The 25,018-nt window shown below is 40.8% G+C and overlaps 1 protein-coding gene across 3 annotated transcripts in view; it reads left to right on the top strand.

The window, feature by feature from the left end:
- Positions 1 to 22,309, top strand: part of LOC119737388 (uncharacterized protein YqhO-like) — a 31,125-nt gene extending 8,816 nt beyond the window's left edge. Inside the window, exons 1-12 of one of the 3 annotated variants that reach the window (XM_038211713.1) lie at positions 11,077 to 11,360; positions 15,240 to 15,387; positions 15,531 to 15,667; positions 16,052 to 16,187; positions 16,839 to 16,934; positions 17,405 to 17,535; positions 17,936 to 18,042; positions 19,162 to 19,318; positions 19,740 to 19,844; positions 20,729 to 20,887; positions 21,302 to 21,397; positions 22,010 to 22,308. In XM_038211713.1, the coding sequence (XP_038067641.1) occupies positions 11,169 to 11,360; positions 15,240 to 15,387; positions 15,531 to 15,667; positions 16,052 to 16,187; positions 16,839 to 16,934; positions 17,405 to 17,535; positions 17,936 to 18,042; positions 19,162 to 19,318; positions 19,740 to 19,844; positions 20,729 to 20,887; positions 21,302 to 21,397; positions 22,010 to 22,081 (1,536 nt within the window). In that variant the 5' untranslated portion in view covers positions 11,077 to 11,168 and the 3' untranslated portion in view covers positions 22,082 to 22,308. Of the gene's footprint in view, positions 1 to 11,076; positions 11,361 to 15,239; positions 15,388 to 15,530; positions 15,668 to 16,051; positions 16,188 to 16,838; positions 16,935 to 17,404; positions 17,536 to 17,935; positions 18,043 to 19,161; positions 19,319 to 19,739; positions 19,845 to 20,728; positions 20,888 to 21,301; positions 21,398 to 22,009 lie in introns of those variants that run through there. The other 2 variants (XM_038211714.1, XM_038211712.1) reach the window with 2 other exon arrangements.
- The last annotated feature ends 2,709 nt before the right edge of the window (positions 22,310 to 25,018 follow it).

Raw genomic sequence — 25,018 nt, 5'->3', positions numbered from 1 at the left:
AATTGTGACAGTGTTTTGGTCGTAGGTATTATGCTGTAGTACTCGAGTTAAAACTCGTTTTCGTTTCGTTTAGATATCTAGTATTTTAATGTTTTGTTCCATTTTTTCCCCTTCTCAGCAAGGCAAGCTTGGCTGCATGGCTTTTCTCCGTGAACTCATTGCTGAGAACAAGTTGGTGCGCAAGACACGAACTGCATGGTGGTAAATCATGGTCAATCATCCGCCTTTTTGCGTTAAAGCTTGTTGAAACGCTCACCAGTTTAGCTTGTTCTAGGCTATGTTATAAGCGAGGACGATGACACTTATCATTGAGGCTATGAAACGCGTGGTGAACTTGATCTTGTACGTTAGGTTTTGACAAGAGTGCTCCTACATAAAGTCCCACGCAGTGTAATTTTACGGAAACTATTTTGGTTTTTAAGGACTCAATTTCTTTCACAGTTAGGTAAAATTTTCAATGTTTTTCCTTCAAAGTTCAATAATTAGAGGGTTTTTTCTTTAAAATCATTTGTATCATCACAATTTATTGACAGTAAAATGTAAAGTACATGTTCTTTCAAATTGGTATACTAACGATACTGGGTTTCATGGCTTTGTAGTTTTTTCTTTATATAGCACTGGAGATGTAATCCTAATTTCTGTGATGAAACTTGTCTTGTTTACAAACGTTTTACAAGGAATATTCAGAGTAAGTTGTGTAGTAAAATTGAATATCGTATACCGGGCTTATAATTCGGGGCGTGTGGTAAGATTTATATAATTATATCAATTTACTTTTGCTTTTGTTGGTTTATTTTATAGGTTTTCCCGGTTATTTTAACATAAGTATCACACGAATTCCCTCGATACTTTAATTTCGTCCCAGAACATTGCCAAGCTCACTTCTTAAAAGCCACCACTAAATTTCATTCAACGTTCAATATAATTCAAATTTTAAGCATACCGATTCGTCCAAAATCTTTGAAGTTCGTCTCTTGTAGCAATCGGCGTTGAATGACAAAGCAAATTCGTTTTTGTCATTAACTTTAACGTTTTGGTCATTTTAATTCTGATCGTGCACTCTCCTCATTCTCTAGCCCACGAAGTCCTATAAATTTCGGGGTATTTCTGAGTTGTCTTGACACTCGTTGTTGAGACTCGGTCTGGAAAAAAAAGATGGCTACCAGTGGAGGGCTTCAAAGAGGTCGATACAATTAGGTTTCAAACGCGGACAGAGGTCGCATCATACATAGACGCTTTCGAAGGAGATGAACACGACTATCTGACCGTTGCTGACACTCTTGGCGTGAAGCGCCAAACTGCTCGCAGCATCGTCTTAACTTACCTTCGTGAGAACAGAAGAGATGCTCTACCAAGAGGAGGGAGAACACGTTCAGAAACGGATCAAGAAATGCAGAATTACCTTCAACAGTTACTGGATAAAAACCCCTTGTTAACCTCGGGCCAACTAAATACGACAACGGCTCCCTGATAAACCACGTATTGCAATAAATACATTAGCACGGACTATAGTCGGCATGTTGATCACGCTCAAGCTAGCTCAGAATGTATCTCAAGCCCGTACGCTGACAGAGTGATCCTACAGCGACAAGAATATGCCAAGTGGTTCTTAAGACAAGGCGTCGTTGGTCACTGCATCTCCATCGATGAATGCGGATACAACATTTGGACGCGACGTTCATATGGGAGAGCAGTTAGAGGACAACCCGTTCGCAGAGTGTTGCAAAACCAACGTGGAAACAACTGCATCGTTACATTTGCCATATCTCCTGAAGTCGGACTTGTCCATCATGCCATAAACCTGCACACCACAACACGTGCGTCAATTGAAAAATTTCTGCAGGAAAAAGTTGAAGCCTGCCAGGAAATGTTTCCCCAAGAAGAGCACTTGTACTTCATCTACGACAACGCAAGGCCTCATGTTCTTGCTGAACTGCCACCCTGCACCAGGGAATGAGAACATTGAACTGACGCGGCTTCCCCCCATACTCCCCATTTCTCAATCCTGTTGAAAATGCACACTCCTGCTTCAAAGCTTGGGTAAAAAGACTCTTACGACTTACCGAATGGCAAATAAGGATATCTGACCCCCAGGCTGCTGCGAATGAAGGCTTGACCATACAGGGATGGAGGGTATATACGCCTACTGGTGGAAGCTGCTCAACATAATGTGGATGAGATAACACCCAACAAGTGCCAAAGATGGTACAATCACTCCCAAACCAAGATGCATGGCCAGAGAGGAGATTGAAGGCTGAAAAATGGCATTATGAAGATATCGTTTAAGTTTACGTTTCTAAGTGTCGTGTAACAATGCAAATACTGATAAAAAATGAACATAAAATTGTCCTTTGTCTCTATATAAATATATAATGAATAAAACCACAGAAGTTAGGTTTGTATATATCAAAGAGCAACAACGAAGTTGTTTGATCTTAATGCTTAATTTTCATGCCATGAGTAAAGAGCATTAATATGACAGATCTATTCCTGATTCTAATGTTAATTGTGAAACACAGAAAAGAAGATTCTAAAACAGAAGCTTGGCTACTTTTATTTACATATAAGGAAATCTATGTTGAAATTACAATTTTAGTAATGCGCACACTTCTTCCAATAAGTCCAAAGATTGGACACATTTTTTAATCGTTATGTTAATTGTGAAACACAGTAAAAGAGATTTTACATTTATAGCTTGACTACTTTTATTTACTCATATAAGGAAATAATTATATGTTGAAACTATAATTGTAGTAATGCGCACACTTCTTCGAATAAATGCAAAGATAGGACACAGTTTCTAATCGTAACGTTTAAGTCACTAGAAACGACATGTAATGACAGCGACAGCGATTTTGGACGAATCGGCATGCTAAAAATTTGATTTATACTGAACGTTAAATGAAATCTAGTGCTGGTTTTTTGAACTTCAAATTGAGAAGTGAGCTTTGCAATGTTCGTGGACGAAATGAAAGTATCGAGATCGGGAATTCGTGTGATACAGATGTTAAAATAACCGGGAAAAACTATATTACTGGAATTCTGAAATAATAAAGTTTGTTGTTTTCCTTTTTTGTAGACGTCTTCGATTTGTATTACTTTGGGATGAATATAAGCCCTGAAAACCTTACAATGCGCCCTGAAAATGGGCACATAACCGCACATTATTCGTAGTTTGCATAATGGCCGGTTTTGAAGAGCGCCACCTATTTGGGAAATGGGTCCCCGTTGCCCCCCCCCCCCCCCCCCCCCCCGATCCGCCCTTGAGTTCACATTTCTTTTTTCTATGCCTTGGGATGAAATGAAGTAAAAGTAAAGTAACACGTTCAAGGACACACGTTTTTGTTTGATTTTGTTTAGCTCTATGCCTTGACCAACGGGTACGTGACAGCGGGTGCGCCACTCAGGTCCGTGTACATACCGTCCAATCAGTTACCGTTTGAAAATCGTCAAAAGAAAAAAGGAAAACGAACCCTTTACCGTTTACCCAATTATAATCTTGGTGTAGGAACAGAAAAAGCAAATCGTTTACCAGTTACCGGTTATGCGTCTGGAAAAGGAAATCAGAAAAACGAAATTCTTTTGCCTTTTACCATTTTTGAATCTGTAAACAGAAAATGAAAAAGCATACCCTTTTCCAATTTTTGGTTTTGAATATTTGATACCAAAAATGAAAAACCAAACCCTTTATCAGTTTTTGAATTTTTGATAAGAAAAATGAAAAACCAAACCCTTTACCAAATTTTGTTTTTGAATTTTTGAAAAGAATAAAGAAAAAGCAACCCCTTTGCCAATTTTTGTTTTGAAATTTTTGAACAAAAAAAGCAAAAGCAAACCCTTTACCCTGTTTTGGTTTTGAATTTTTAAAAAGAAAAAAGAAAAAGCAAACCCTTTTCCAGTTACTGTTTTTGAATTTTTAAAAAGAAAAAAGAAAAAGCAAACCCTTTACCGGTTACCGTTTTGGAATTTCAAAAAGAAAAAAGAAAAACAAGCCCTTTATCGTACACCGTTTTGGAGTCTGTGTTTAGAAAAAGGGACAACGCATCGAGTTACCGCATTCCGTTTTTAATGGTATGAAACAAAATCATCAATCGTTTTCCTTTGTATACAGTTACCATTATGTAAATAAACGAAACACACTCGTTTTTGTTTCATTTTATTTCACTGAAACACAAACAACTAAAAACTAAGACAACCTTTTTCTGCCAAAACAAAAACGAAAAAAGGGTAGCAGGAAATGGAAAAACGAAACCTGTTACTAGTTCAAGCCCAAGGAAACCCGAGTGCGGCCGAGTTCGTCAGAAAGTGCCTCGCGGCTGTTTCCTGTGAAAAACCTTGTCCACGGGGCGTAACGGGAACTCATGCGCGCCCGTGGATTATGTCGGGGCTTGAACATGTTTACTGTACTGTTGCTGTAATCGCTCTCTTACTTAGTGAGGCCCCCTACTTTGTCTTATTCTTTGCGCTGTTTTTGTTTGAAGAATTGTTTGGAATGGACACCTTTGCTTTGTTTAGTGCCAATTAACGCCTTTCTTGAAGAGAGGAAGACATGAGATCAGCTGTATTTTCAGGTAGTTTGTTTAGGCCTATTTTGTTTCCAGTAAAATTGGCTATGGGGGGGGGTTCGTTTTAATATTTATATTTTATGAACTGCTATTGTAGAAAAATCAAGACAGAGCTGTGGGTGGGGGTGACCTCTAATTCCCCCTCTAGATCCGCGCCTGGGAAAGGAGAGGGCCTTAAAGGTTCTCCATTATACACATGTATGTTTTTATTATTTTATTCAATTCCAGAAAAGGCGAACCCCAAATTTATAGGCATTATGAAAAATAGAATCCCCCAGCGGCATAGGAAGGATTTTTCCAGTGGGAATTGGGAGGGGGGGGGCTGGCGGGGAGAACCAGCATTTTATAAGGGACACCCATAAGGCCAAAAAAAAATAGTCTCCGGTTTCTGGTATGCGCGCGCGTGGCCGTAGCCATACGCGTCGGCAAAATGAAAAAGTTTTTTTTCAATGAAAGATGATGTCTCAAAACCGCCAAACTCACGTGTTTGACTGGAATTCTGCTGCTGCACAATTTTAACGTGTTTTTAGATGGGGTTATGATCGAGAATAAGCTTTATGTGGCCTCTCTGGTCTCCCATAATATTTGCACTAAGTTTAGTCGGGCACCATTTGCAGTCATCAGCCGACATTTGAAGCAAAAAAAAACAGGTAAAAAAAAAAAAAAGCCGCGTCGCCGCACCACTTTTTGGGCAAGCTCCATACCAGAAACCGGAGACTTTTTTGGGGGGCCTAAGACATCCTTTTTTTGTTGGGGGCGGACACCTGGTGGCGCTGGAAGTTAATGAGCCGGGCACGTGCCCCACAAGCCCCCTCCCCCCCCCCTCCGCCACTGGCTATATCACTGCTGTCCTCTTTCAGTCGAAATGATATTCAACATGTGAAAAAACGTTATTATTAGGCCTAAACCGCATTAGAAAATATACAACGGTGCGGGTTTTTTTGGAGACCGTATATAGTCTGAATAGGAAATTGTCATTAAAATTTGGATTTTTGTTTTGTGCACATTGATACTGCTCGATTTCTGTTCAAATATCACAATTTTTGAAATCATAATTGCCACATGCCTTGATTGAAATAATGACAAACTGAACAAGATTTGACTTGACAGCATTTAATCATATCAGTTCTGCCCTTTTGGGGTATGTAAAAATAATCACACTTAAACTAAAGCGAATACATTTCACTCACAGTCTAAAAAAGCATGCATACATTTTTATTTGCATGGTTTGCCGATTCCAACAGACTCTACACAACTTTTAAATCATTTGTTGTAGTTTTTTTCTACAAAACCACATCAAAACCAAGTGTAGGAAATATATTTGAAAATAATAGTTAGGCTCCATAGCATTGATTATTGTTCATAATTTTAGTACTAGGGCCTAGGCCTGGGCTCGGTGTAGTACTGCTTTTTTTATAAATAATATATATTACAGACTGCCCTACTGGTTTTGATCAACAAAATAGAAGAAAGAAATAATAATTAATACAAGCTTTGCTTAAAGTTGTCAAAACAATACAAATGTTAAGAAAAAGGTACAGAACTTGCTTCTTCTACGGGTGGGGGGGGGGCGTTACGTCACACGCCCTCATCCCGGCATCATCGCCATCCCCCCTCCCATTCAGCAGACTGCTCACTTAAAGCCAAAGCCATATGAGGGCCCTGTCACACTTCTGCGTATCCTAATTCCTTATGAGTTGCGCATTGACATTTTTTTCATACGCAGTCGTACGCACAATACGCACCTCATATGCATCTCTATCGTTTTGTGTAGGTTTTATGTACGCAGATGTACGCATGGTACGGCCCAGTACGCAGGATAGTTTTGGGCATGCACAAAACTACGCTGCGTACGCTGTTACGCAGGTCATAAGTCATAAATACGCAGCGCATCGGTCCCGCATCGGTCGAGTGCGTTACGAGTACGCTACTCCGCGATGCCCCTAATAGACCTATAGACCGCTTGCAGACGCGTTCGATAATCGACGCGCGAAGGCGCGCGACGCCATGTTGTGGGACAAGCGCATATCTATCCATGCACATTTTGTCCCACAACATGGCGTCGCACACCTTCGCGCGTCAATTATCGAGCGCGTCTGCAAGCGGTCTATACGAAGAACTGCACTCGTTGGCAGAGAGCTCGCCAAATACAACATTGACATAGCAGCACTTAGTGAAACTCGTTTTGCTGAGAAAGGTCAACTCAAGGAACTTGGTGCTGGTTACACCTTTTTCTGGAGTGGTCGTCCCAGCAATGAACGTCATGAAGCTGGTGTTGGATTTGCCGTGAAGAATCACATCGTAGATAATCTTGAAAATCTACCAGTGGGTATCAACGACCGCTTAATGACTTTGCGTCTGTTACTCACAGCGAAACAACATGCCACCATAGTCAGCGTGTATGCACCTACCATGACAAACCCGGATGATGTCAAAGACAAGTTTTATGATGATCTGGAACAAGTAATCTCCCAGGTTCCCACGAAGGACAAACTCATAATTCTCGGCGACTTCAATGCTCGTGTTGGCTCTGACCATCATACATGGCAGGGCATAATAGGGAACCACGGTATTGGAACATGCAATTCAAATGGTCTCCTTCTCCTCACAAAATGTGCAGAACACAACCTCACCATCAGCAACACTTTGTTTCGACTTCCAAATAAAAACAAAACGTCATGGATGCATCCCCGTTCAAAACATTGGCACCTGATTGATTATATTATAATCAGGAAGAGGGACATTGCAGATGTGAAAATCACCAAGGCTATGAGAGGAGCTGACTGCTCGACTAACCATCGACTCATCCGTGCGAAGTTCAACTTCAACATCAAACCACTCAGGAGACCTCAGGGCAAGAAGCCACCAAAGAAGCTCAACGTTACCAAATTAAAGACCGCCGCTGTAAAATGTGAACTGTGCAGCGCAATGTACCAGCAATTCATCTCTGCTGACTTGGTCTCAGGCGACATTGAAAAGGACTGGAAATGCTTCAAAGATGCAGTCCACACAGCAGCTTTCGAAACTTTGGGCCCTGTTGTTCGGAAACACCAAGACTGGTTTGATGAAAATGACGAGGAGATCAAGAAACTTCTTGAAGAGAAACACCGCTTACACCTATCCATGATCAATGATGAAAAATCCGCATCGAAGAAAGCAGCCTTCCAGAGCATCCGTAAGACACTGCAGGCCAGACTCAGAGCTATGTGCGACTCATGGTGGAGCAAAAAAGCGGAAGAGCTCCAGTCCTACTCAGACTGTAAAGACATGAAGAAGTTCTATGATACGCTCAAGAAAACTTATGGGCCAAAATCATGTGGTTCTACCCCCGTCATGAGCTCTGATGGAACCACACTAATCACAGAAAAGAACCATATCGTGCACCGTTGGGCTTCTCACTTCGAAAATCTGTTAAACAGAGACTCAAACATCAGCACTGAGGCATTAGATCAACTGCCTCAGAGCACTGTCAATGTAGCCCTAGCTGAAGTGCCCACTACCTCCGAGACTGAAGAAGCCATTGATGTACTATCCACGGGTAAAGCAGCTGGTTCCGACTCAATTCCCGCCGAGATATACAAAGCAGGAGATGCTTCGTTCGTGCAACGCCTCACAGAGCTATTCCAACTGATGTGGATCAAAGGAGTGCCAAAGTTCCCCAAGAGTTCAAGGATGCCTCCATTGTCCACATTTATAAGAAGAAAGGCAACCGTTTCATTTGTGACAACCACAGAGGAATCTCCCTGTTGGTCATTGCTGGTAAGATCCTCGCCAGAATCATGCTTAATCGCTTCACAACACACATTGCCAACACATTTCTACCCGACAGTCAGTGTGGTTTCAGAAAAGGAAGAGGTACAGGCGACATGATCTTTGCAGCCCGGCAGCTACAAGAGAAATGCAGAGAGCAGAATACCGACCTCTACTGTGTCTTCGTCGACTTGACAAAGGCATTCGACACCGTCTGTAGAAAAGGACTCTGGAAACTCCTGTCCAAAATTGGCTGCCCTGAAAAGTATACCGAGATGGTTAAGCAGTTTCATGATGGTATGATGGCACGAGTAACGGACGATGGGGAGTCTTCAAAACCCTTCCCAGTATCAAATGGAGTTAAACAAGGCTGTGTCCTTGCCCCAACGCTCTTCAGTGTCGTGTTTGCTAGCATGCTCCTTGATGCTTTCCGTGACATCAACATCGGCGTGAAGATGAGATTCAGGACTGATGGTAAACTCTTCAATCTGAGAAGACTTCAAGCAAAAACAAAGGTATTCGATGAATTAGTTCGTGAACTCCTATATGCCGATGACTGTGCTCTTGTCGCCCACACCCAGGAAGACTTACAACTCATCATGGACTGCTTCGCAACGGCTTGCTCACGCTTTGGACTTTCAATCAATCTGAAAAAGACAGAAGTGATGTTTCAACCTGCTCCAAGTAAGCCATATGTTCCACCCGTTATCACCATTGGAGATCACATCCTTCATTCTGTTGACAAGTTTACATACTTGGGCAGCACCCTGTCAAGAGAGGTCCACATAGACCAGGAAATCACAAATCGGATATCCAAAGCCAGCTCAGCTTTCGGAAGATTTCGTGAGCGTCTGTGGAATAGGAGAGGCATAAGCTTGAAAACAAAGCTGCGTGTGTATCAAGCTGCAGTCCTGACTTCCCTGCTGTATGCCTGTGAAACTTGGACAACCTACAGCCGCCACATCAGAAAGCTGAACCACTTCCACCTTTCCTGCATGCGTAAGATCTTGCGCATCAGATGGCAAGACAAGGTCCCAGACACTGAAGTCCTCAAGCGAGCGGAATTGCCCAGTGTAGGTGCTTTGATCATGAGAGCTCAACTTCGCTGGTCAGGTCATGTAGTACGGATGCCTGATGATCGACTCCCCAAAAAGATCTTCTACGGTGAACTAACAACAGGCAAAAGATCGGCTGGTGGTCAATTCAAGAGATACAAGGATTGCCTTAAAGCAACCATGAAGCAATGCAACTTCAATGTGAGTAGCTGGGAAGAACTTGCCCATGATCGAACGGCATGGAGAAGATTATCACACGAAGGTGCATCAAGCTTCGAAGCCCGTCGCATCAGGGAGGCTGAGCTGAAACGACAGCAACGAAAATCTCGTCAGCTAGATGCTTCCCTACGTGTCCACCCCCACCCCCAACCTAGTGTGTCCAGTGTAGGACTGTAGCTTCCTGGCTAGAATTGGACTTATTAGCCATCTGCGAACACACAACACCAACTAGTATGAAGATGTTGGTTGTCATCTTCGAATTTCGAAGGACGAACTATATATATGTGTTCGTGACGCACCCTGTCAGCATTATGAGCCGCCTGTATTGGACGTATACATAGCGTACTTGCAGCGCAGATGCAACGCACGCTGGACGGCGAGCGGCGGAAATGCGGCGGGAATACGCTCAGAAGTGCGTGAAGCATGCGGTCGGCATAAGTCGGGTGCGTCCGGAATACGCTCGACATGCGCACTGCATGCTGACCTATTCGCAGCCCGAAAAATAATGTTGTGCACTGCATACGGAACTCATACGCATCTCATACGCAATGGATGCGCTGAACTCGTTACTTGTACGCTAGATGTGCGTTGCACATTAGTCAAAGTGATCAAAACATTTCGACGTTAATTGAGCGTACGGCTGCGTATTGAAAATTTTTGATAAGGAACTCATAAGAAATTAGGATACGCAAAGGTGTGACAGGGGTTTTACGTTACAGCTGCGCTGTCTGAAATTTCACTGTAAAAACTACAAGTAGGCCTAAAAACACATACGTACCTGAAAATACGGCTAATCTCATGTCTTCCTCTCTTAAAGAAAGGCGTTTAGTCACTCTGCACAAAACAAAGTTGTCAATTCCATACAATTCTTCACACACACACAAAAACAGCACAAAGGTGACTATGATAGACAAAGTAAAGTAGGGGGCCTAAAGAGAGCAAATACAGCAAGTACAGTAAACATGTGCATGCCCGTCATAATCCATGGTCGCGCATGAGTTCCCGCCATGCCCCGTGGACAAGTTTTTTTTCAAAGGAAACAGCCGCGAGACACTTTCTGACGAACTCGACCGCACTCGGGTTTCCTTGGGCTTAAACTAGTAACAGGTTTCGTTTTTGCTTTTCCTGTTACCCTTTTTTCGTTTTTGTTTTGGCAAAGAAAACGTTGTCTTAGTTTTTAGTTGTTTGTGTTTCAGTGAAACAAAATGAAACAGATATGAGTGTGCTGCGTTTATTTACATAATGTTAACTATATACAAAGGAAAACAATTGATGATTTTGTTTTATACGCATCAAAAACGAAATGCTGTAACTCGATGCGTTGTCCCTTTTTCTGAACACAGACTCAAAAATGGTGTACGGTAGAGAGTCCGTGTACATACCGTCCAATCAGTTACCATAGTGTGACGTCATAGCAATGGTTTATTGTTCCGAAACAGTGAGCATGCACAATTGGCCTAGATGTAGTAAAAACGAACCTTTCGACGGTGGCACCCTCATCTATCCCGCATTGTGCGTGTTGGATTTTGGACACGTCAGCTGTATTTTACTCTTGCAATCAACTTCAAACACTGTCAATATGGGCCAGTCAAGTTCAAAGTACGGGGAAATTGCCAGTATGGCAGTCTCTCCAACTTCTTCCTCGGCCCCTGACTCACCGATTCTCACGGCTGAACAGAAGGAGGAACTCGGAGGATATGACTTCCCCTATGATGGTATCGTGTTGGAGGGCGGAGGGAACAAGGGCCTATCAGCAACGGGGGCGATTCGGGTCAGTATGTGTTTTTCGGTTGTGCCTATATATATAGTCGTGTTCCCTAACGTGGCGCACTTCGAAGCTTACCCGACTTTCCTCGTGTAGTGTTGCCAAACCTCTTTGTTGACAAACCTCAAATTCATGCAATGAAATACTAGTACTTTTACCTTATCAATGCTTGCTATTTTACCTCTGTGAACAATTTCAGTTTCATAAAATTTAATCCGAAATTCAAAAACGGTGGTGTCCGGAAATTGGGCACAAATTGGCGGAGTGTTCCCTAACGTGGCGCACTTGAATAAATCTTGGAAAATTCCAAATTAACACTTACGAATTCCTGTAAACTTGATAAATTCTGATAAATACTTAATATCTTTACTTACATACCCAGCCAAATGTTTGTCAGAAAATTATTTTCTTATTTTTCAGGGCATTTTCAAAGGGTTCACTTTGCACTTGAAAATAAATACGGAAAATCACGCCAAAATAGCTTTTCCTTCTAACTTTGTTACGGGTAAATAAACTCGCGATTTATGAACAGGACCGTTTAGAACTTGATGAAATTTCACTTTCTGTGAAATTTCAGTTTAAAATTTTGCTCTAGCTAGGCGCTACCGGCGAAAAATCCAAAGGCGCCACGTTAGGGGCCGCGCCACGTTAGGGTACATCAACAATACGTTTGATCGCATTCAGATATTGTAACCATTGCAACCAAGTGTGATTCCCGTAATCCCGCTCCATTTGCATTGGCGTAGCCAGCAGGGGGAAGGGGGTACTTAACCCCCTCCCCTCATTTCTTTGAACGGATATTCTTTGAACTGATTGAGCAATTTTAGTATTTTTTTTTTCATCTAAAAGTAGCTCATGAAATTGGCTTTCCAGTCATTATTTTTGGTGCTACATTTGTTTTTTTAATATATGAACTAGAATTTTGGGGTTTGGATTCTGCTTTTTTGACTCACCCTGTACAACCATGGGTCCTAAACGTGACATTGCTTAGTTAAACGTGTATTTACTAAATTAAAATAACCACATGCACAAAGCACGCACCATAATAGTCCGAATATTTTGTGTATTGGAGTCCCAAAACTTAAGGCATGAAAACCTGCAATGCAAGAAAATAGACTAGCACCTGAAACAACCTGTCCAACATCGCTTCAATACTGCATAAATCAACTGTCGGCTGACTGTGCCAAAACAAATATCTAGGATGTCGGTTACTAGGTCACTATTTATACACATTTCTCCATAGTCAGGCACCAGACTAATGACAATGAATGAAGAATTCAGTCTTGTCAAACAATTATTGGCCCATGGATGGACATGTAGAAGTCTAGTCTTTAACCTCATTTTGAAATCAATTGACCTCCCTCTCTTGTGCAAGCCACTGCCAAATATTGAAGAAAATCTCCTTTACAAATGTATGAGTCTTAAAACTTGGTTGGTGAAATACTGAGGACCCTTTCTTTGCCGATTGACAGTTTTGGAGAAGTTTGCTGGCTGAAGAGTGAGTGAAGTTGGCCTGATCTTCTTTTGCATCGTTTTTGAGCACTCATGGTCCCAGTCTGGCACCATTAGGTTGTTTATCCTCCTAGCACACCCAAACTTTACGTAACTGTCACTTATGCTTGTGACATTGCACTGCCGCTGGAACAAATTTTTGTCAGGGGGTGCTGGAATTTATAAAGGACGGACAAAATTAATACGAAAACGGAGCGCAAAGCCCTTACGTCGTGGCTCAATTTGGAATATGGATGCTCTGTGGTGCAATCTGAGGCGATTCCTGGCCACTTTCATTTGACTTTTTTAGCAAAAGTTTTTTGCGATTATAAAACAATTTATTTTATTATTTTGTTTAGAGATACTGTTGCTCTTAAAACGTCTAACTTTACTGAAAAGTGGAGAACCCTGTATTTTTATCTCTATTTTTGGTTCCATTTAATTCTGGAAAAAGCATGACATCGCATGTAAATATTATTGTTGCAAGGCTGGTTTCTTACATTTAGTAAATTCCGTCGTGTATGTTTTGTTTTATTTTCCGAGCCCTTACGGCGTGGGGCCACAGGGCCAGGGGCCCGCTTTAAGGCCCCGGAAAATGTTGGATTCTGGATGCACTGTGATGAAATATGCTGGTAGTATACTGAAACTTATAAAACCCGAAAGGGTTTTTTTTTGGTTTAAGTTAAAACAATTGGTTCCACTGGAAGCAGACGAATTTCTGTTCATAAAAATATTCACATAGTTCTCACCAAACGATGTGGCTCTCGATATATTTGCAGTGTTATTTGTTTGTTACAGGGACTGGCAAATATAAAAGACTAAAAGACCAAATGTATCTTTATGTTTATGATCGGTAGATGGCAAGTTTGGGGCTATAGGCAATAATTTATCGGTCTACAGAGTTTTTATGAGCCATAGGCGTAGACAGCAATATTTTGTAAAGATTGCCCTTTTTCCATTCAAATGCCCTTTTTTTCACCAGCGCTTATTTGTAAAGATATTTGAAAAGAGTGCAATGCTTTTGTTAACAAGTGCCTTTTTCTCCGAACAAGTGCCATTGCGCACGTGTTGACCTGAAAAGCCCCATTTAGGCTATTGTCAGCTAGTGTGCACAACCCGGAGGCCAAGTGTCCGGGAAAAAACTGTCTACATTTCAGCACGGATGTGATTGTTAGTGCCCGCGCAAGGAGTCCATAGTTCATGAGTCCGATATTCACGCTTTACCGGACAGACATTAATGTTAACTAGATTTATGTTTGTGGACAAACACAGGGCTGTTTCGGTAATTTTTTGTGACGTGTGACATGTAAAGTTTCAAGTATAAGTTCCATCAAGGAAAGATGTGTAGTTCTGTTTATAATAAATGGTGGCATATAATATGTGATTACATTTTCATAGGACTTTGAATTATGACGTCACATGTCACGTGATGACGTCATGATGATGTCACATCAAGTTTCAATGTTTTCAAGATGAATAATTAAGATTTGGACCTGATGTCGCATTGAATGCAGCAGCAGTGTTATGTTGAAGGTTACTGTACAAAACTCGACGGCTTTGGTTACTTGCGTAAATACGTACAGGCCAACTTGTACAGAGCGCCGGTGTCACATGAAAATCCGACTCCTATGAAAATCGGACCCCTATTTCCCTATTATTGGTTGATCCCTCGCACGTGACAGGTCACTCTTCCGAAACGATCCTAAAAATAGCATAGTATCGTACTCACGCGTGCGCAGTAATACCAATGAGTCCACATTTCATGGAGTCGGATATTCACGCTACACCGGTACCCGTTATTAGACGCTTTTTACTGCCATTGTCACTGCCGTGAATTTGAATAGACCTTTCTACGCTTGGTTGGCAAACTGCATTTTTGCCAACCACGGGTTGTAAAACTATGCAAGGTCCAACACTACAAAAATAAAGAAGTTATTACAGACATTTGATTGTTGGAAATACAACATTGTCAACAAAGCTACAACATAATTCCCAGACATGCCTTTTTACTTTGTATCAAGGGCGTTTGGGGGATTTTTTTGGGGGGTAAAACATGTTGCCAACCACGGCTTCAATATATGCGCTTGCGGCAGCCCATATAAAATGGCGCAAATGTTTACAAACAAAAGAATTTAAGGTCTATAACCAAAACCTGTCGACAGTGAGGGCGCCCTTTGCAAGCTCTTTATGAGGGCCGCTCAAGTCAAAGTTTGTACTCGGTTATGACTTGTGTTAATTATAAAAATGTTCATCCTTTGACAAACTAAATTGAAAATGTGTCCCTGCATGCAATGGAAAACTTACAGAGTCTGGGATATTTATATTAAAAATGCACTATATGGACATAATACAGTTGTTCATTAAAAATAGAATTTCTCCTTGTATCACATGCAGGTTCTTGAGGAGCTTGGCTACTGGGGAAACATCAAACGTTTTGCTGGGGCCAGTGCCGGTTCAATGGTTGCTGCACTGATGGCTGTTGGATATAACTCGCATGATATCGAGGCATTCCTGAGTGGCGATATTTCGAAAGTCTTCCTTGGTGAGTAAGCGGAACCCAGTTGCAAGAGCGGGGGGGGGGGTCTGAGGAGGAGGGGGGGGGGCTAATATTTGTGGTCATCCTTGATATTTTGGGCGGTGGATACGAGCAGATGTACAGAATGATGGTTTGTGGTTTGATTCCAGATGCCAGATTTGGCACACTCAGCTTTCTTCCTAACATGCTGATGAGCTACGGTTTGCATCCCGGCAAGAAGATCTCTGATTGGTTCGGTGAGCAACTCAAAGCTAAGACGGGCAAACCAGACCTGACATTTAAAGAGGTGGGTGCAAAGGTCATGAGAAAGTGCAAAGGTCTGCCCTTTTCCATTCAAATACCTTTTTTCACAAGCGTTTACCCCCCCCCCCCCTTTGTAAAAAGTCCCTTTTTTCTGAACAAGTGCACGTTTTTCCCCCTGAACAAGTGCCCCTTTTTCTGAGCAAGTAGCAAGTGCCCTTTTTTACAAAAAGTATTATATGGCATCTAGCAAAGTATGTGCATAACATACATCGCGGTGGCCATTTTGGACTTTTATAAATACCCTCCCAAAACAATTTTCAGGTGTCACCCCTTCTAAATGAAATTGTACGACCCATAGTCGGACACTATTCCACACACAAACCACCCGACTTTGAACATAACTCTTCTTCTTTTTTTACCCAACCAGTTGTATCAGCTAAATAAAACGGAGCTTTGTATTACCGTGACCAACATGAACACCATGGACTGCACGTATTGCCATGTCAAAACCACTCCCGATATGCCTATCAGAGAAGCAGTTCGGATGTCCGGCTGTATTCCAGGTATAGACAATGCAGGTCTATTGTCTTGGCTAAATAGGCCTTCTTTTATTCTTTTACATCAAGCTAATTTGTTTTTATATTACCCGATTTCTGCAATTATAACAAATCATTACTTTTGGATTTGTTTTTACAACAAAGTTTGTCTATAGAGTTTCAATGTAGTCCTAACAAGGTTCGTTCATGAGCATCTTCAGTGTAGGGCCTATACGGTCAGTGTTGTAAGTCTGGAGTTTAAAACTTTGATATTTCTCTAAAACTCGTTAAGGTCCAATTTTGTTTTTATTATCCTGACGATGGAAAATGGAGGGAATGGAATGTCATTTGGCAGTAAAACGTCTCCCCTGGCCCTATGAACCACTACAGAATATGAGAACATCCTGGTTTTATCTTAGGTCATAGAAAAAATTGCAAAATATCTTGATGTCGATCAATGGAAAATGACCTCTCCTTGTATGTCTCGCCTTCTCTTTATGTGAAAGGTGAAATATACTCACTGGCTGAGTTGGGGTTGTCTGTTCTTGACAAGGGTCTATATTGCCTTTTTACGAGGGTTTAATGTAATACCCCGCATGGATCCTCATGCGACACTTTAGAGTAATACATTTTGCATGTAACATGCAGCAAACGGTTACACTTGTTTTCTCTTTGCAGGCTTTTTTTGCCCTGTGGAAGTAAAGAGCGGGAACACAACGGACTACTACGTAGATGGAGGACTACTCTGCAACTATCCAATACATTGCTACGACGGTAATGCTATCACTACTTTCTTTTCTATTTTTGTGGTGATGGCGTCCGCACCGGTACCCCAACATTCACTCACGAAACCTCGAACCAAATGTGCTGTAATTACCTATACAATTTATAATATCGCATTTGTAAAACTTCTATATCCTGCGCAGCTTATTTATTAGAGTCATTATTTTTGGTATATACATTTCAATTGGGTGGGGTGGACAAATCCCCCCCCCCCCCCAGCCCATCCTCGAAAATAATTATGATAAATTGAGAATATGCTGGAGAAAGTACAAGGATTTGGAGAGCTCTGCCTCCTTCTGTAAAAAAAATCCTGGCGACGCCCATGATGAACATGTGCACTTATGTAAATGAAATTGTGTTTCATCCATAGGACTTGCATTATCGATATAGAGTAAACTACGTATTCATAATCACAGAAACATATATTGTTACATTTTCAATTGTTTCATTTTCTGCTTCAGGCTGGTATTTGTCCATGAAACCCGATGATTCCTTTCTCAAACGTCTTCAGCCATTTGAGCAACTTCCAAAACTCTGGGACCCCAACAAACGCTTCTCTCCTAAGGACGAGAACACATTGGGGATCCTACTTGTAAGTAACAGAAAGCACTTGATGACAATAGTTATTATGCACAGAAAATTCCGCATCATATTATTCATAGCCTTCAGTGATTTTTAAATGTCTGCCTTTTGAAATCCGAGCTAATTGATGCCACAACATCTAACATCAGTACATCAATCTCTTCAAAAAGAGTCCAATTATGTGACAATGCCGCTAATACAATTTTCATGCCTCTAATACGTTTCTCTTAAGTTGTTCTTCGGTCTACAAACGCTTTGAAGTATACCTAGAGTTTGGTATTTTAATCGCTTGTGAAGTATCCATCAGGGACGTTAACTAAACAGTATCAGCCTATCTGATCCAATTAGGTCTATGGACAAGCACCTTTACTATATAGTTCTTACTTCCATGTTTGTGTGATCTCATTCAGTATGCCAACGATGAGAGGGAGATTATGAAGGACGACCTGATGAAACGTTTTGAGAAGCATATCACATCATCTGAAAAGCCGGTTGTCCCTAACACCCCTCTGGCCATGTAAAGTCCCTTTTCTTTTTTGTTTAACGACATCATAGCATAATAACTCATCCTGGTCTCGTCATAAACGAAACGTAAATACATAATATTATAATAACTTGGTTTTTTTTTTTTTGCAATGGCCCATACGTGATGAAGATGTATATTATGGGCACTTGTGTTTATTGTAGTCGATCTTTGTATAATTCCTAGTTTCCAAATGTGTTATTCTAACTTCAGGTGTACTTTGTGTACCTCCAATTGTTGTGACTTGAATGACTGTGGTTAAAATCTTCCTTCTGCTCGGATCAATGGTGCAGGTCACAGTTTCATTGTGGTTTTCTTCTAGTTTTTAGAGTCTTTCTTGTGAACACGTTTCTTGTGAACCAGCATTCTTATGAGCCAACACATCAGACTTTCAAAGGTTTACAAGTATACGAAGCAAACATTTCCCAGGCATCGGGCGATTCACAAACTAGTGCGCCACCAAGAGTTTGCCATGGAGAGCTCATATTTCCTAGTTTATTGTGGGAGATGGTCGAAATTCGCAGCGCGGGAAATTTGAAATTGTTCGTTTTTCCGGTCAGTAGTTTCGTAAGCGTATGATTCAAGTATATGTTTGCCCTTTTCTTTTCTTTTCATCAATATGGTGTTTTCTTCTGTAGGGTGGCAGAACGCCATGCCCCAATCTACAACAAATTAGCTCAAGTTGTCTACTGACACTCATTCAAATGGGTCATGCTTTGTCAACCGTAAACTTTAAACTCTCCACAGCAAAATCTTTTTGGCGCACTTCATTGTGAATCGCTCGAAATGGTCCTGATGGTTGTACAATTTAATTACATGTATTCGAATACAATTTCTTAATTTCTGATTCAATTTTTTTCACCCTATTCCTGCCTCCTTAAGGCAAGGTTCTAGACGATTCATTCCATCCTTGCTCAATAAATATATTTTGCGACCAATATTGTTCAATTATTACAGGGCTAACTGGGATTAATCTGTTGAATTTAAAAAGGCAATGATACATGATGCTGCCTATAGTCTCATCAAGAAATTCTTTTCATGCCAAGAAAACAAGATAAACAGTTTCAAAATTGACTGATAACAGTGCAAAATTAATTATCTTATGGTATACAGAGCCCGAGAAGAGGCAATGAAAGAAATAGAGAAGAAGAGGACCGAGCATCAAACACTTATGTCATCGTTTTCTAAGTTTCTCAAGGTACTTCGGGACAGCGACATCGACCACAGCGGGACTATTAGTGAGCAGGAATTCGAGATGGCCATGAACAAGGTAGGCTATTCAACACGGAATTCAGTCTGAGTGCATGACCTAAAGGATGGGCGTTGAATTAAAGAGACCCTCTAGACAGTCATGTTTGGGGTCAGATTCTCTCTCCTTTCCCAAACATGTTGTTCGTGACTTCATTCACCTCATTACTTTTTGGAATTAAGAAGATCGACTTGGTTAGTTTAATCAGACAGTAAAGAAGTTTTTACAGGTCATTGTAATTCCATGGTAACATTTTCGTTCATTATAACACCACTTTTTCAGAAGAAAATGTTTAACGAGGTCAGGCCATGGGACAAATCATTGTTTGTTTCATCGCATGATTTGTTTAATATTACCTGCACCAGATTTCACTAAGCACTGCGACGCGTCGCAATCCCATTTACGACGTGTGACATCATTTGCTTACTTCTCTCCTTCACAGCCAAACTCGGAGTTTACAACCGAAGACAAGAAGCAGCTATTTGGGCAAGACTTCATTGACGCAAAGGCATTTTTCAAACAACTGGACACGTCAAAAGATGGCAAAGTAAGAATTGTGAACCCTTTTTAAAGTTCCTTTATGTACGCCTGCAAAAGCACCTTCTTCTTCTTTAGGAAACAATCCACAAACTTGTAATCACATGCGTGCGACGGTCCGGTTAAAGGACAAGACAAGGTTACCCCCAAAAATGCAGCCCTTAAACATTTGCCTTTTAAAAAGAAATGGATAGTCGGATTTTTATGTTTTGGGTATCAGATTAAAGCTGAGAGCTTTTTCTTTCAAATCATGAAAATAGCAATTTGGGTTGCTGACAATTTCCAGTTATGTAAAAGAAGTCATGTTTAATCTTGTACACAAATACTTCAAACAGTGAAGCATTTTACTGCAAGCCTACTGTGCAACCATCCTTCATTTTGTGCAATGTCTTTAATATTTTGACTTATTTATGTCGCTGAAAAGGTTCAAAATAGGACTAAAAAGGATGAGATACCTGTTCAGGTGGAAAATAAAAAGGTGTTTGCATCAAATTCATTTGTACTCTTGACATATCATGTGCCGTGTTGATTGTAAGGATTAGGATATGCACAAACCTGCAGTACAGTGAAGATCCCTTACTGTTGTAGTTTTTGGTATACAGGATGGAAAATGACTTCTTTTACAAAATTGGCATTTTTTCAGCAATCCAAAGTGCTATTTTCATGATTGTTTCAGTAATCTCTCAGCTTTAATCTGATACCCAAAACATAAAATCTACCTATCCCTTTTGTTTTAAAAGGCAGACTTTTTATGGTTGCATTTTTTTTTGGGGGGGGGGGGTGGTCACCCTGTATGTTCAGTGGATGAAAGTCAACAATTGGCTGACGTTTGAAAAAATGAGTGCTTTCATTTAAGGACATGAACTTATTTTTTTGGGATTTTGTTTCTCGAAGTTAACTATACACGAACTGATGGCGTTTGGGGAGAGCAAAGGCTTGGAGATTATGGACCATTTCCGTGGCTACAGCCGCAAGGAAATCGCTGGTCTTGGGAGCTACTTCAGCAGTATTCTGGACACCTTGCTCCTCAATATGAAGAGAGTCTTCGTTCAGGTAATACTGATCTACAGTTTTATATATAAAGAAAATGTTGAGGATTAAAAAAAAACATGTCTTCCACTTCGTTCTTAATCTCTATTTTCGGAGGTTCAACACTATGTATAAACCCTTGTACTGAACATTGTCTCCTCTTTCCACTTACGTGACTTGGTTTTATGTGGTGTTTTTCTTCGTGGACAATATTGAATTTCCACTGCGATCTACGATAAGCGGTGACTGCGCTATGTTCCGACACCCCTATGTTCCGATAACCCGCACATAAGAATGTGTTAATAGCCCGTTTAGGGTTAGGGTTAAGGTTAGGAACAAGAGCAGTCGGAACACAGGGATGTCGAACATAAGTGTGTCGGAACATAGGTGTCTAACCCGATAAGCTAGTTAACGAAAGCCATCTCGTTGCCTGTACAGGGCTCTGATGTGCATCGTACGATCGGCATTAACACCGGTTACCTGGATACTCTGGACTTCAACATGGAGGAAGAAGACCAAAGTTACATGGTTCAGGTAAATCTCGTTTGCATTTGTTTTCAAGCTGCAAAGCAACATGTTGTTTCTGTTAAATGTACATGAAACTCATCACAACAAATTAAAAACCATTTTTTTGGGGGGGGGAATCAACTGGTCGAGACAGGCTGAATATTTTGGTCTCTTGTATTTCGTACAAGAACTACATTGAAGAGAAGCTCCATAGCTTTTTCCCAAGTGCTGCATCTCTTTGGATTTCCTTGCCTGCCTGGTGCTTGTTTCCCTCCAACCTAAGGTTGTCCTGTTCCTGTTTCAAGAGGAATGTTAATTCCTACCTTCAGTTTCCCTTAGGGTTAGAGAAAGGTTTGGGGTTAGGTTTAAACTTCTTTTGATTCCTTTTTTAACGATGTACCTTGAGTGGCTTTTAGCCTTGTTGAGGGCGAATAATTCATAAAGTATCCCCTGTCTTACCATAGCAAAAATGTGGATCGCAATGAAGTACGTTATTTAGTACAACTTTGTCAGAATGTTCATAGTTATTAGCGTCTACGGAGTCATATTGTGCCATAAGTACCCAAGTTAAGCTTCTTCGTTGTTTGGCTCAGACATCTAGTATTTTAATGTTTTGTTCCATTTTTGTCCCCTTCTCAGCAAGGCAAGGTTGGCTGCATAGCTTTTCTCCGTGAACGCATTGCTGAGAACAAGTTGGTGCGCAAGACATGAACTGCACGGTGGTAGATCATGGTCAATCATCCATGTTACAACTGATAATGTAGTAACTATAACTGATAACGTATCACTTACCGATAATGTCACACAAATTGACCGATATTGTATCACTAACCGATAATGTAACAAAAATGACGGATACTGTAGTAAATGTTGCTACACTATCAGTCAATTCTTGTTACGCTATCGGTTATGACTGATAATGTAACAACAATTGACTGATAGTGTAGTACATTTTACTACACTATCGGTCAATTTCGTGCTACATTATCGGTTAGTGATACAGTAGTGGTTAATTTATGTGACATTATCGGTCGGTGATACATTATCCGTTGGTTACTACATTATACTACCTTATTGTGTTAAAGCTTATTGAAACGCCAACCAGTTTAGCTTTTCTCTGAGCTAAGTTATAAGCGAGGACGATGACACTTATCATAGAGGCTATGAAACGCGTGGTGAACTTGATCTTGTACGTTAGGTTTTGACAAGAGTGCTCCTACATAAAGTCCCACGCAGTGTAATTTTACGGAAACGATTTTGGTTTTTAAGGACTCAATTTCTTTCGCAGTTAGGTAAAAGTTTACCGCGATATTCTTTCAAAGTTAAGCATTCTGCTTAAATTCAATAATTATAGTTTTTTCAGTAACGTCATTTGTATCATCACGATTTATTGACAGTAAAATGTAAAGTACATGTACTTTCAAATTGGTATACTAATGGTATTGGGCTTCATGGAGTTGTAGTTTTTTCTTTAAACATGTATAACACTGGAGATGTAATCTTAATTTCTCTGATGACACATGTGTTACAACTGATAATGTAGTAACCAACGGATAACGTATCACCAACCGATAATGTATCACAAATTGACCGATATTGTTACTACATTATCAGTTGTAACACAACTTGTCTTGTTTACAGACGTTTTACAAGGAATATTCAGAGTAAGTGTTGAAGCAGTGGCGCACAAAATGGGGGGGGGGGGTTCACGGGAGGCTTGAGCCCTCCCCCCCCCCCCCCCCCCCAGGATGTAAATTTGTTAAAATATTTTTTGGGGGTAATTTTTTTTTTTTTAGTCCAACGATTTGACCGTGGTGATAATGTATGTGGCCTATTTTCGAGTAGTATAATAGGGGTGTAAATGGCGCCACCAACGTCAAAATAATCCGCCCCAAAAATTAAAAAAAACCCTTTTTTTTTCCTGCGCCCAAAAAATTTGGGCAACATTTTATAAGGAAATTCAAATTTCTAAAAAAAAATTGTGAGTGAGCCCCCCCCCCCCCAAGCTAAATCCTGGGTGCGCCACTGTTGTGAAGTAAAGTTGAATATTGAATACCGTGCTTATAAAGCGGGTCATGTAGTATACAAATATAAAATGGTTTGAGGGTGGACAGTCGGTATTCTCTCCCCGAGGTATTGGAAGTTCGCCTCGGGAACTAGTTTGTAAACTTCCAATATCGAGGGGAGCTAATATCGACTGTCCACCCGAAATAAACCATGTTATATTTGTTTTACTATACCTCATACATATTCAGTTGCCGATTTTTCCCGCGGTATGCATCCGCAAAAAAATAATCTTCGGAGAAACTTGTCCAGCTCACCAGAAGAAAAATATTGTTCAAACTCCAAAAATGTCAGTTTGTTTGCAATACAGTAACTGCGGTTGTCAGTACAATTGTTTGTGGACAACTTTTTTTTAGCACATACATCTTTGTAATTGTCCACGATATTCTCCAATTTGGCATCACTCAGCTCGGGAAAACGCTTATCATCATTTACTTGGCAACTATCGTTTCATGTGTAGATATAGGGCGATGTTCGCGCGTGCGTGTGGGGCAGAGCCAGGTTTTACTTGTAGTTTTTCAATGTATTTTTGTAGTGCTTTAGTATAGGAGTAGACCCCTGAATAAATCACCCCTTTTTTATTAGATGTCCCCTACCCTTTCATAGAAGTGTGTACCCCTGATTAACTTTTCCCTCTTCCCCAGTAACATGACCCCTTAGAACACTGAATAGCCCCTTTGATAAGACCATGTGCTCTGCCACCCTGTAAGACCACAGACCCCTCACTTAGCAGACCAGCGGCACAGAAGAGAGTTGTGTTTTATTCGCGAGTTATTTCCTCTCTTTCCCCTTTTCTTGGGAGCGCCTGCCCTGTGTGTTTTGGAGCTGCTATAGTCACCTGGTTTCAGTCAGAGTGCATTTAAGGTCCATTATTTTGACGCTCTGTGTTGGTTTAAGTTGGTTTTACTTTCGGTTATAGTTTATTGTTATAGGGTTTAGGTTTAGGTTTATCAGGTTTTTTTGGTTTTGGTTTTAGGTTTTTTTTTTTCTCAGTTTTGTAGTTTTAACTTTGTTTTTTTTTTGATCTCAAGTTTGTTTCATTTTTAAAATCCTTTTCTTAATAAAATAGTTCGCGACTTGTTCTTAGATCCTGGTCTTGTATTAAATTCTTTGTGTCGAGTTGAATCCCCAAGTGTGTCAATTTTCCAGGTTACATGTGCTTCACCCGTGCGACAGTTCAACGATTGCTTCGTAAAGCGCATGCGTAGTAGACTGTCGCACGGGTAACCCGTGCGACAGTCTACTACGCATGCGTACTTAGCCTGTGCATGAATATTCGCGCGCGCGTTTGGTAAACAGCAAAAATAACATCTGGCACGTGATGGTGAATGGACCAGTGAGAATTCGGCTTTCGGTCATGAATATGTATGAGGTATAGTAATTATATTTATACAATTATATCAATTTAACTTTGCTTTTGTTGGTTTATTTTATTATTACTGGAATACTGAAATAATAAAGTTTGTTGTTTTCCTTTTTGTAGACGTCCTTGATTTGTATTTCTTTGGGGTTTACTGACAATATGGCGGGGAATTGTTTAGCCTTGGCGGAGGTTTGCGCTCTCTGAGTGCTTTCTAGTTTCTG

The sequence above is a fragment of the Patiria miniata genome, unplaced genomic scaffold (genome assembly GCF_015706575.1).
Source record: "Patiria miniata isolate m_02_andy unplaced genomic scaffold, ASM1570657v1 HiC_scaffold_3, whole genome shotgun sequence".
Taxonomy (NCBI): Eukaryota; Metazoa; Echinodermata; class Asteroidea; order Valvatida; family Asterinidae; genus Patiria; species Patiria miniata.
This window is presented reverse-complemented; position numbering and strand designations above follow the sequence as displayed.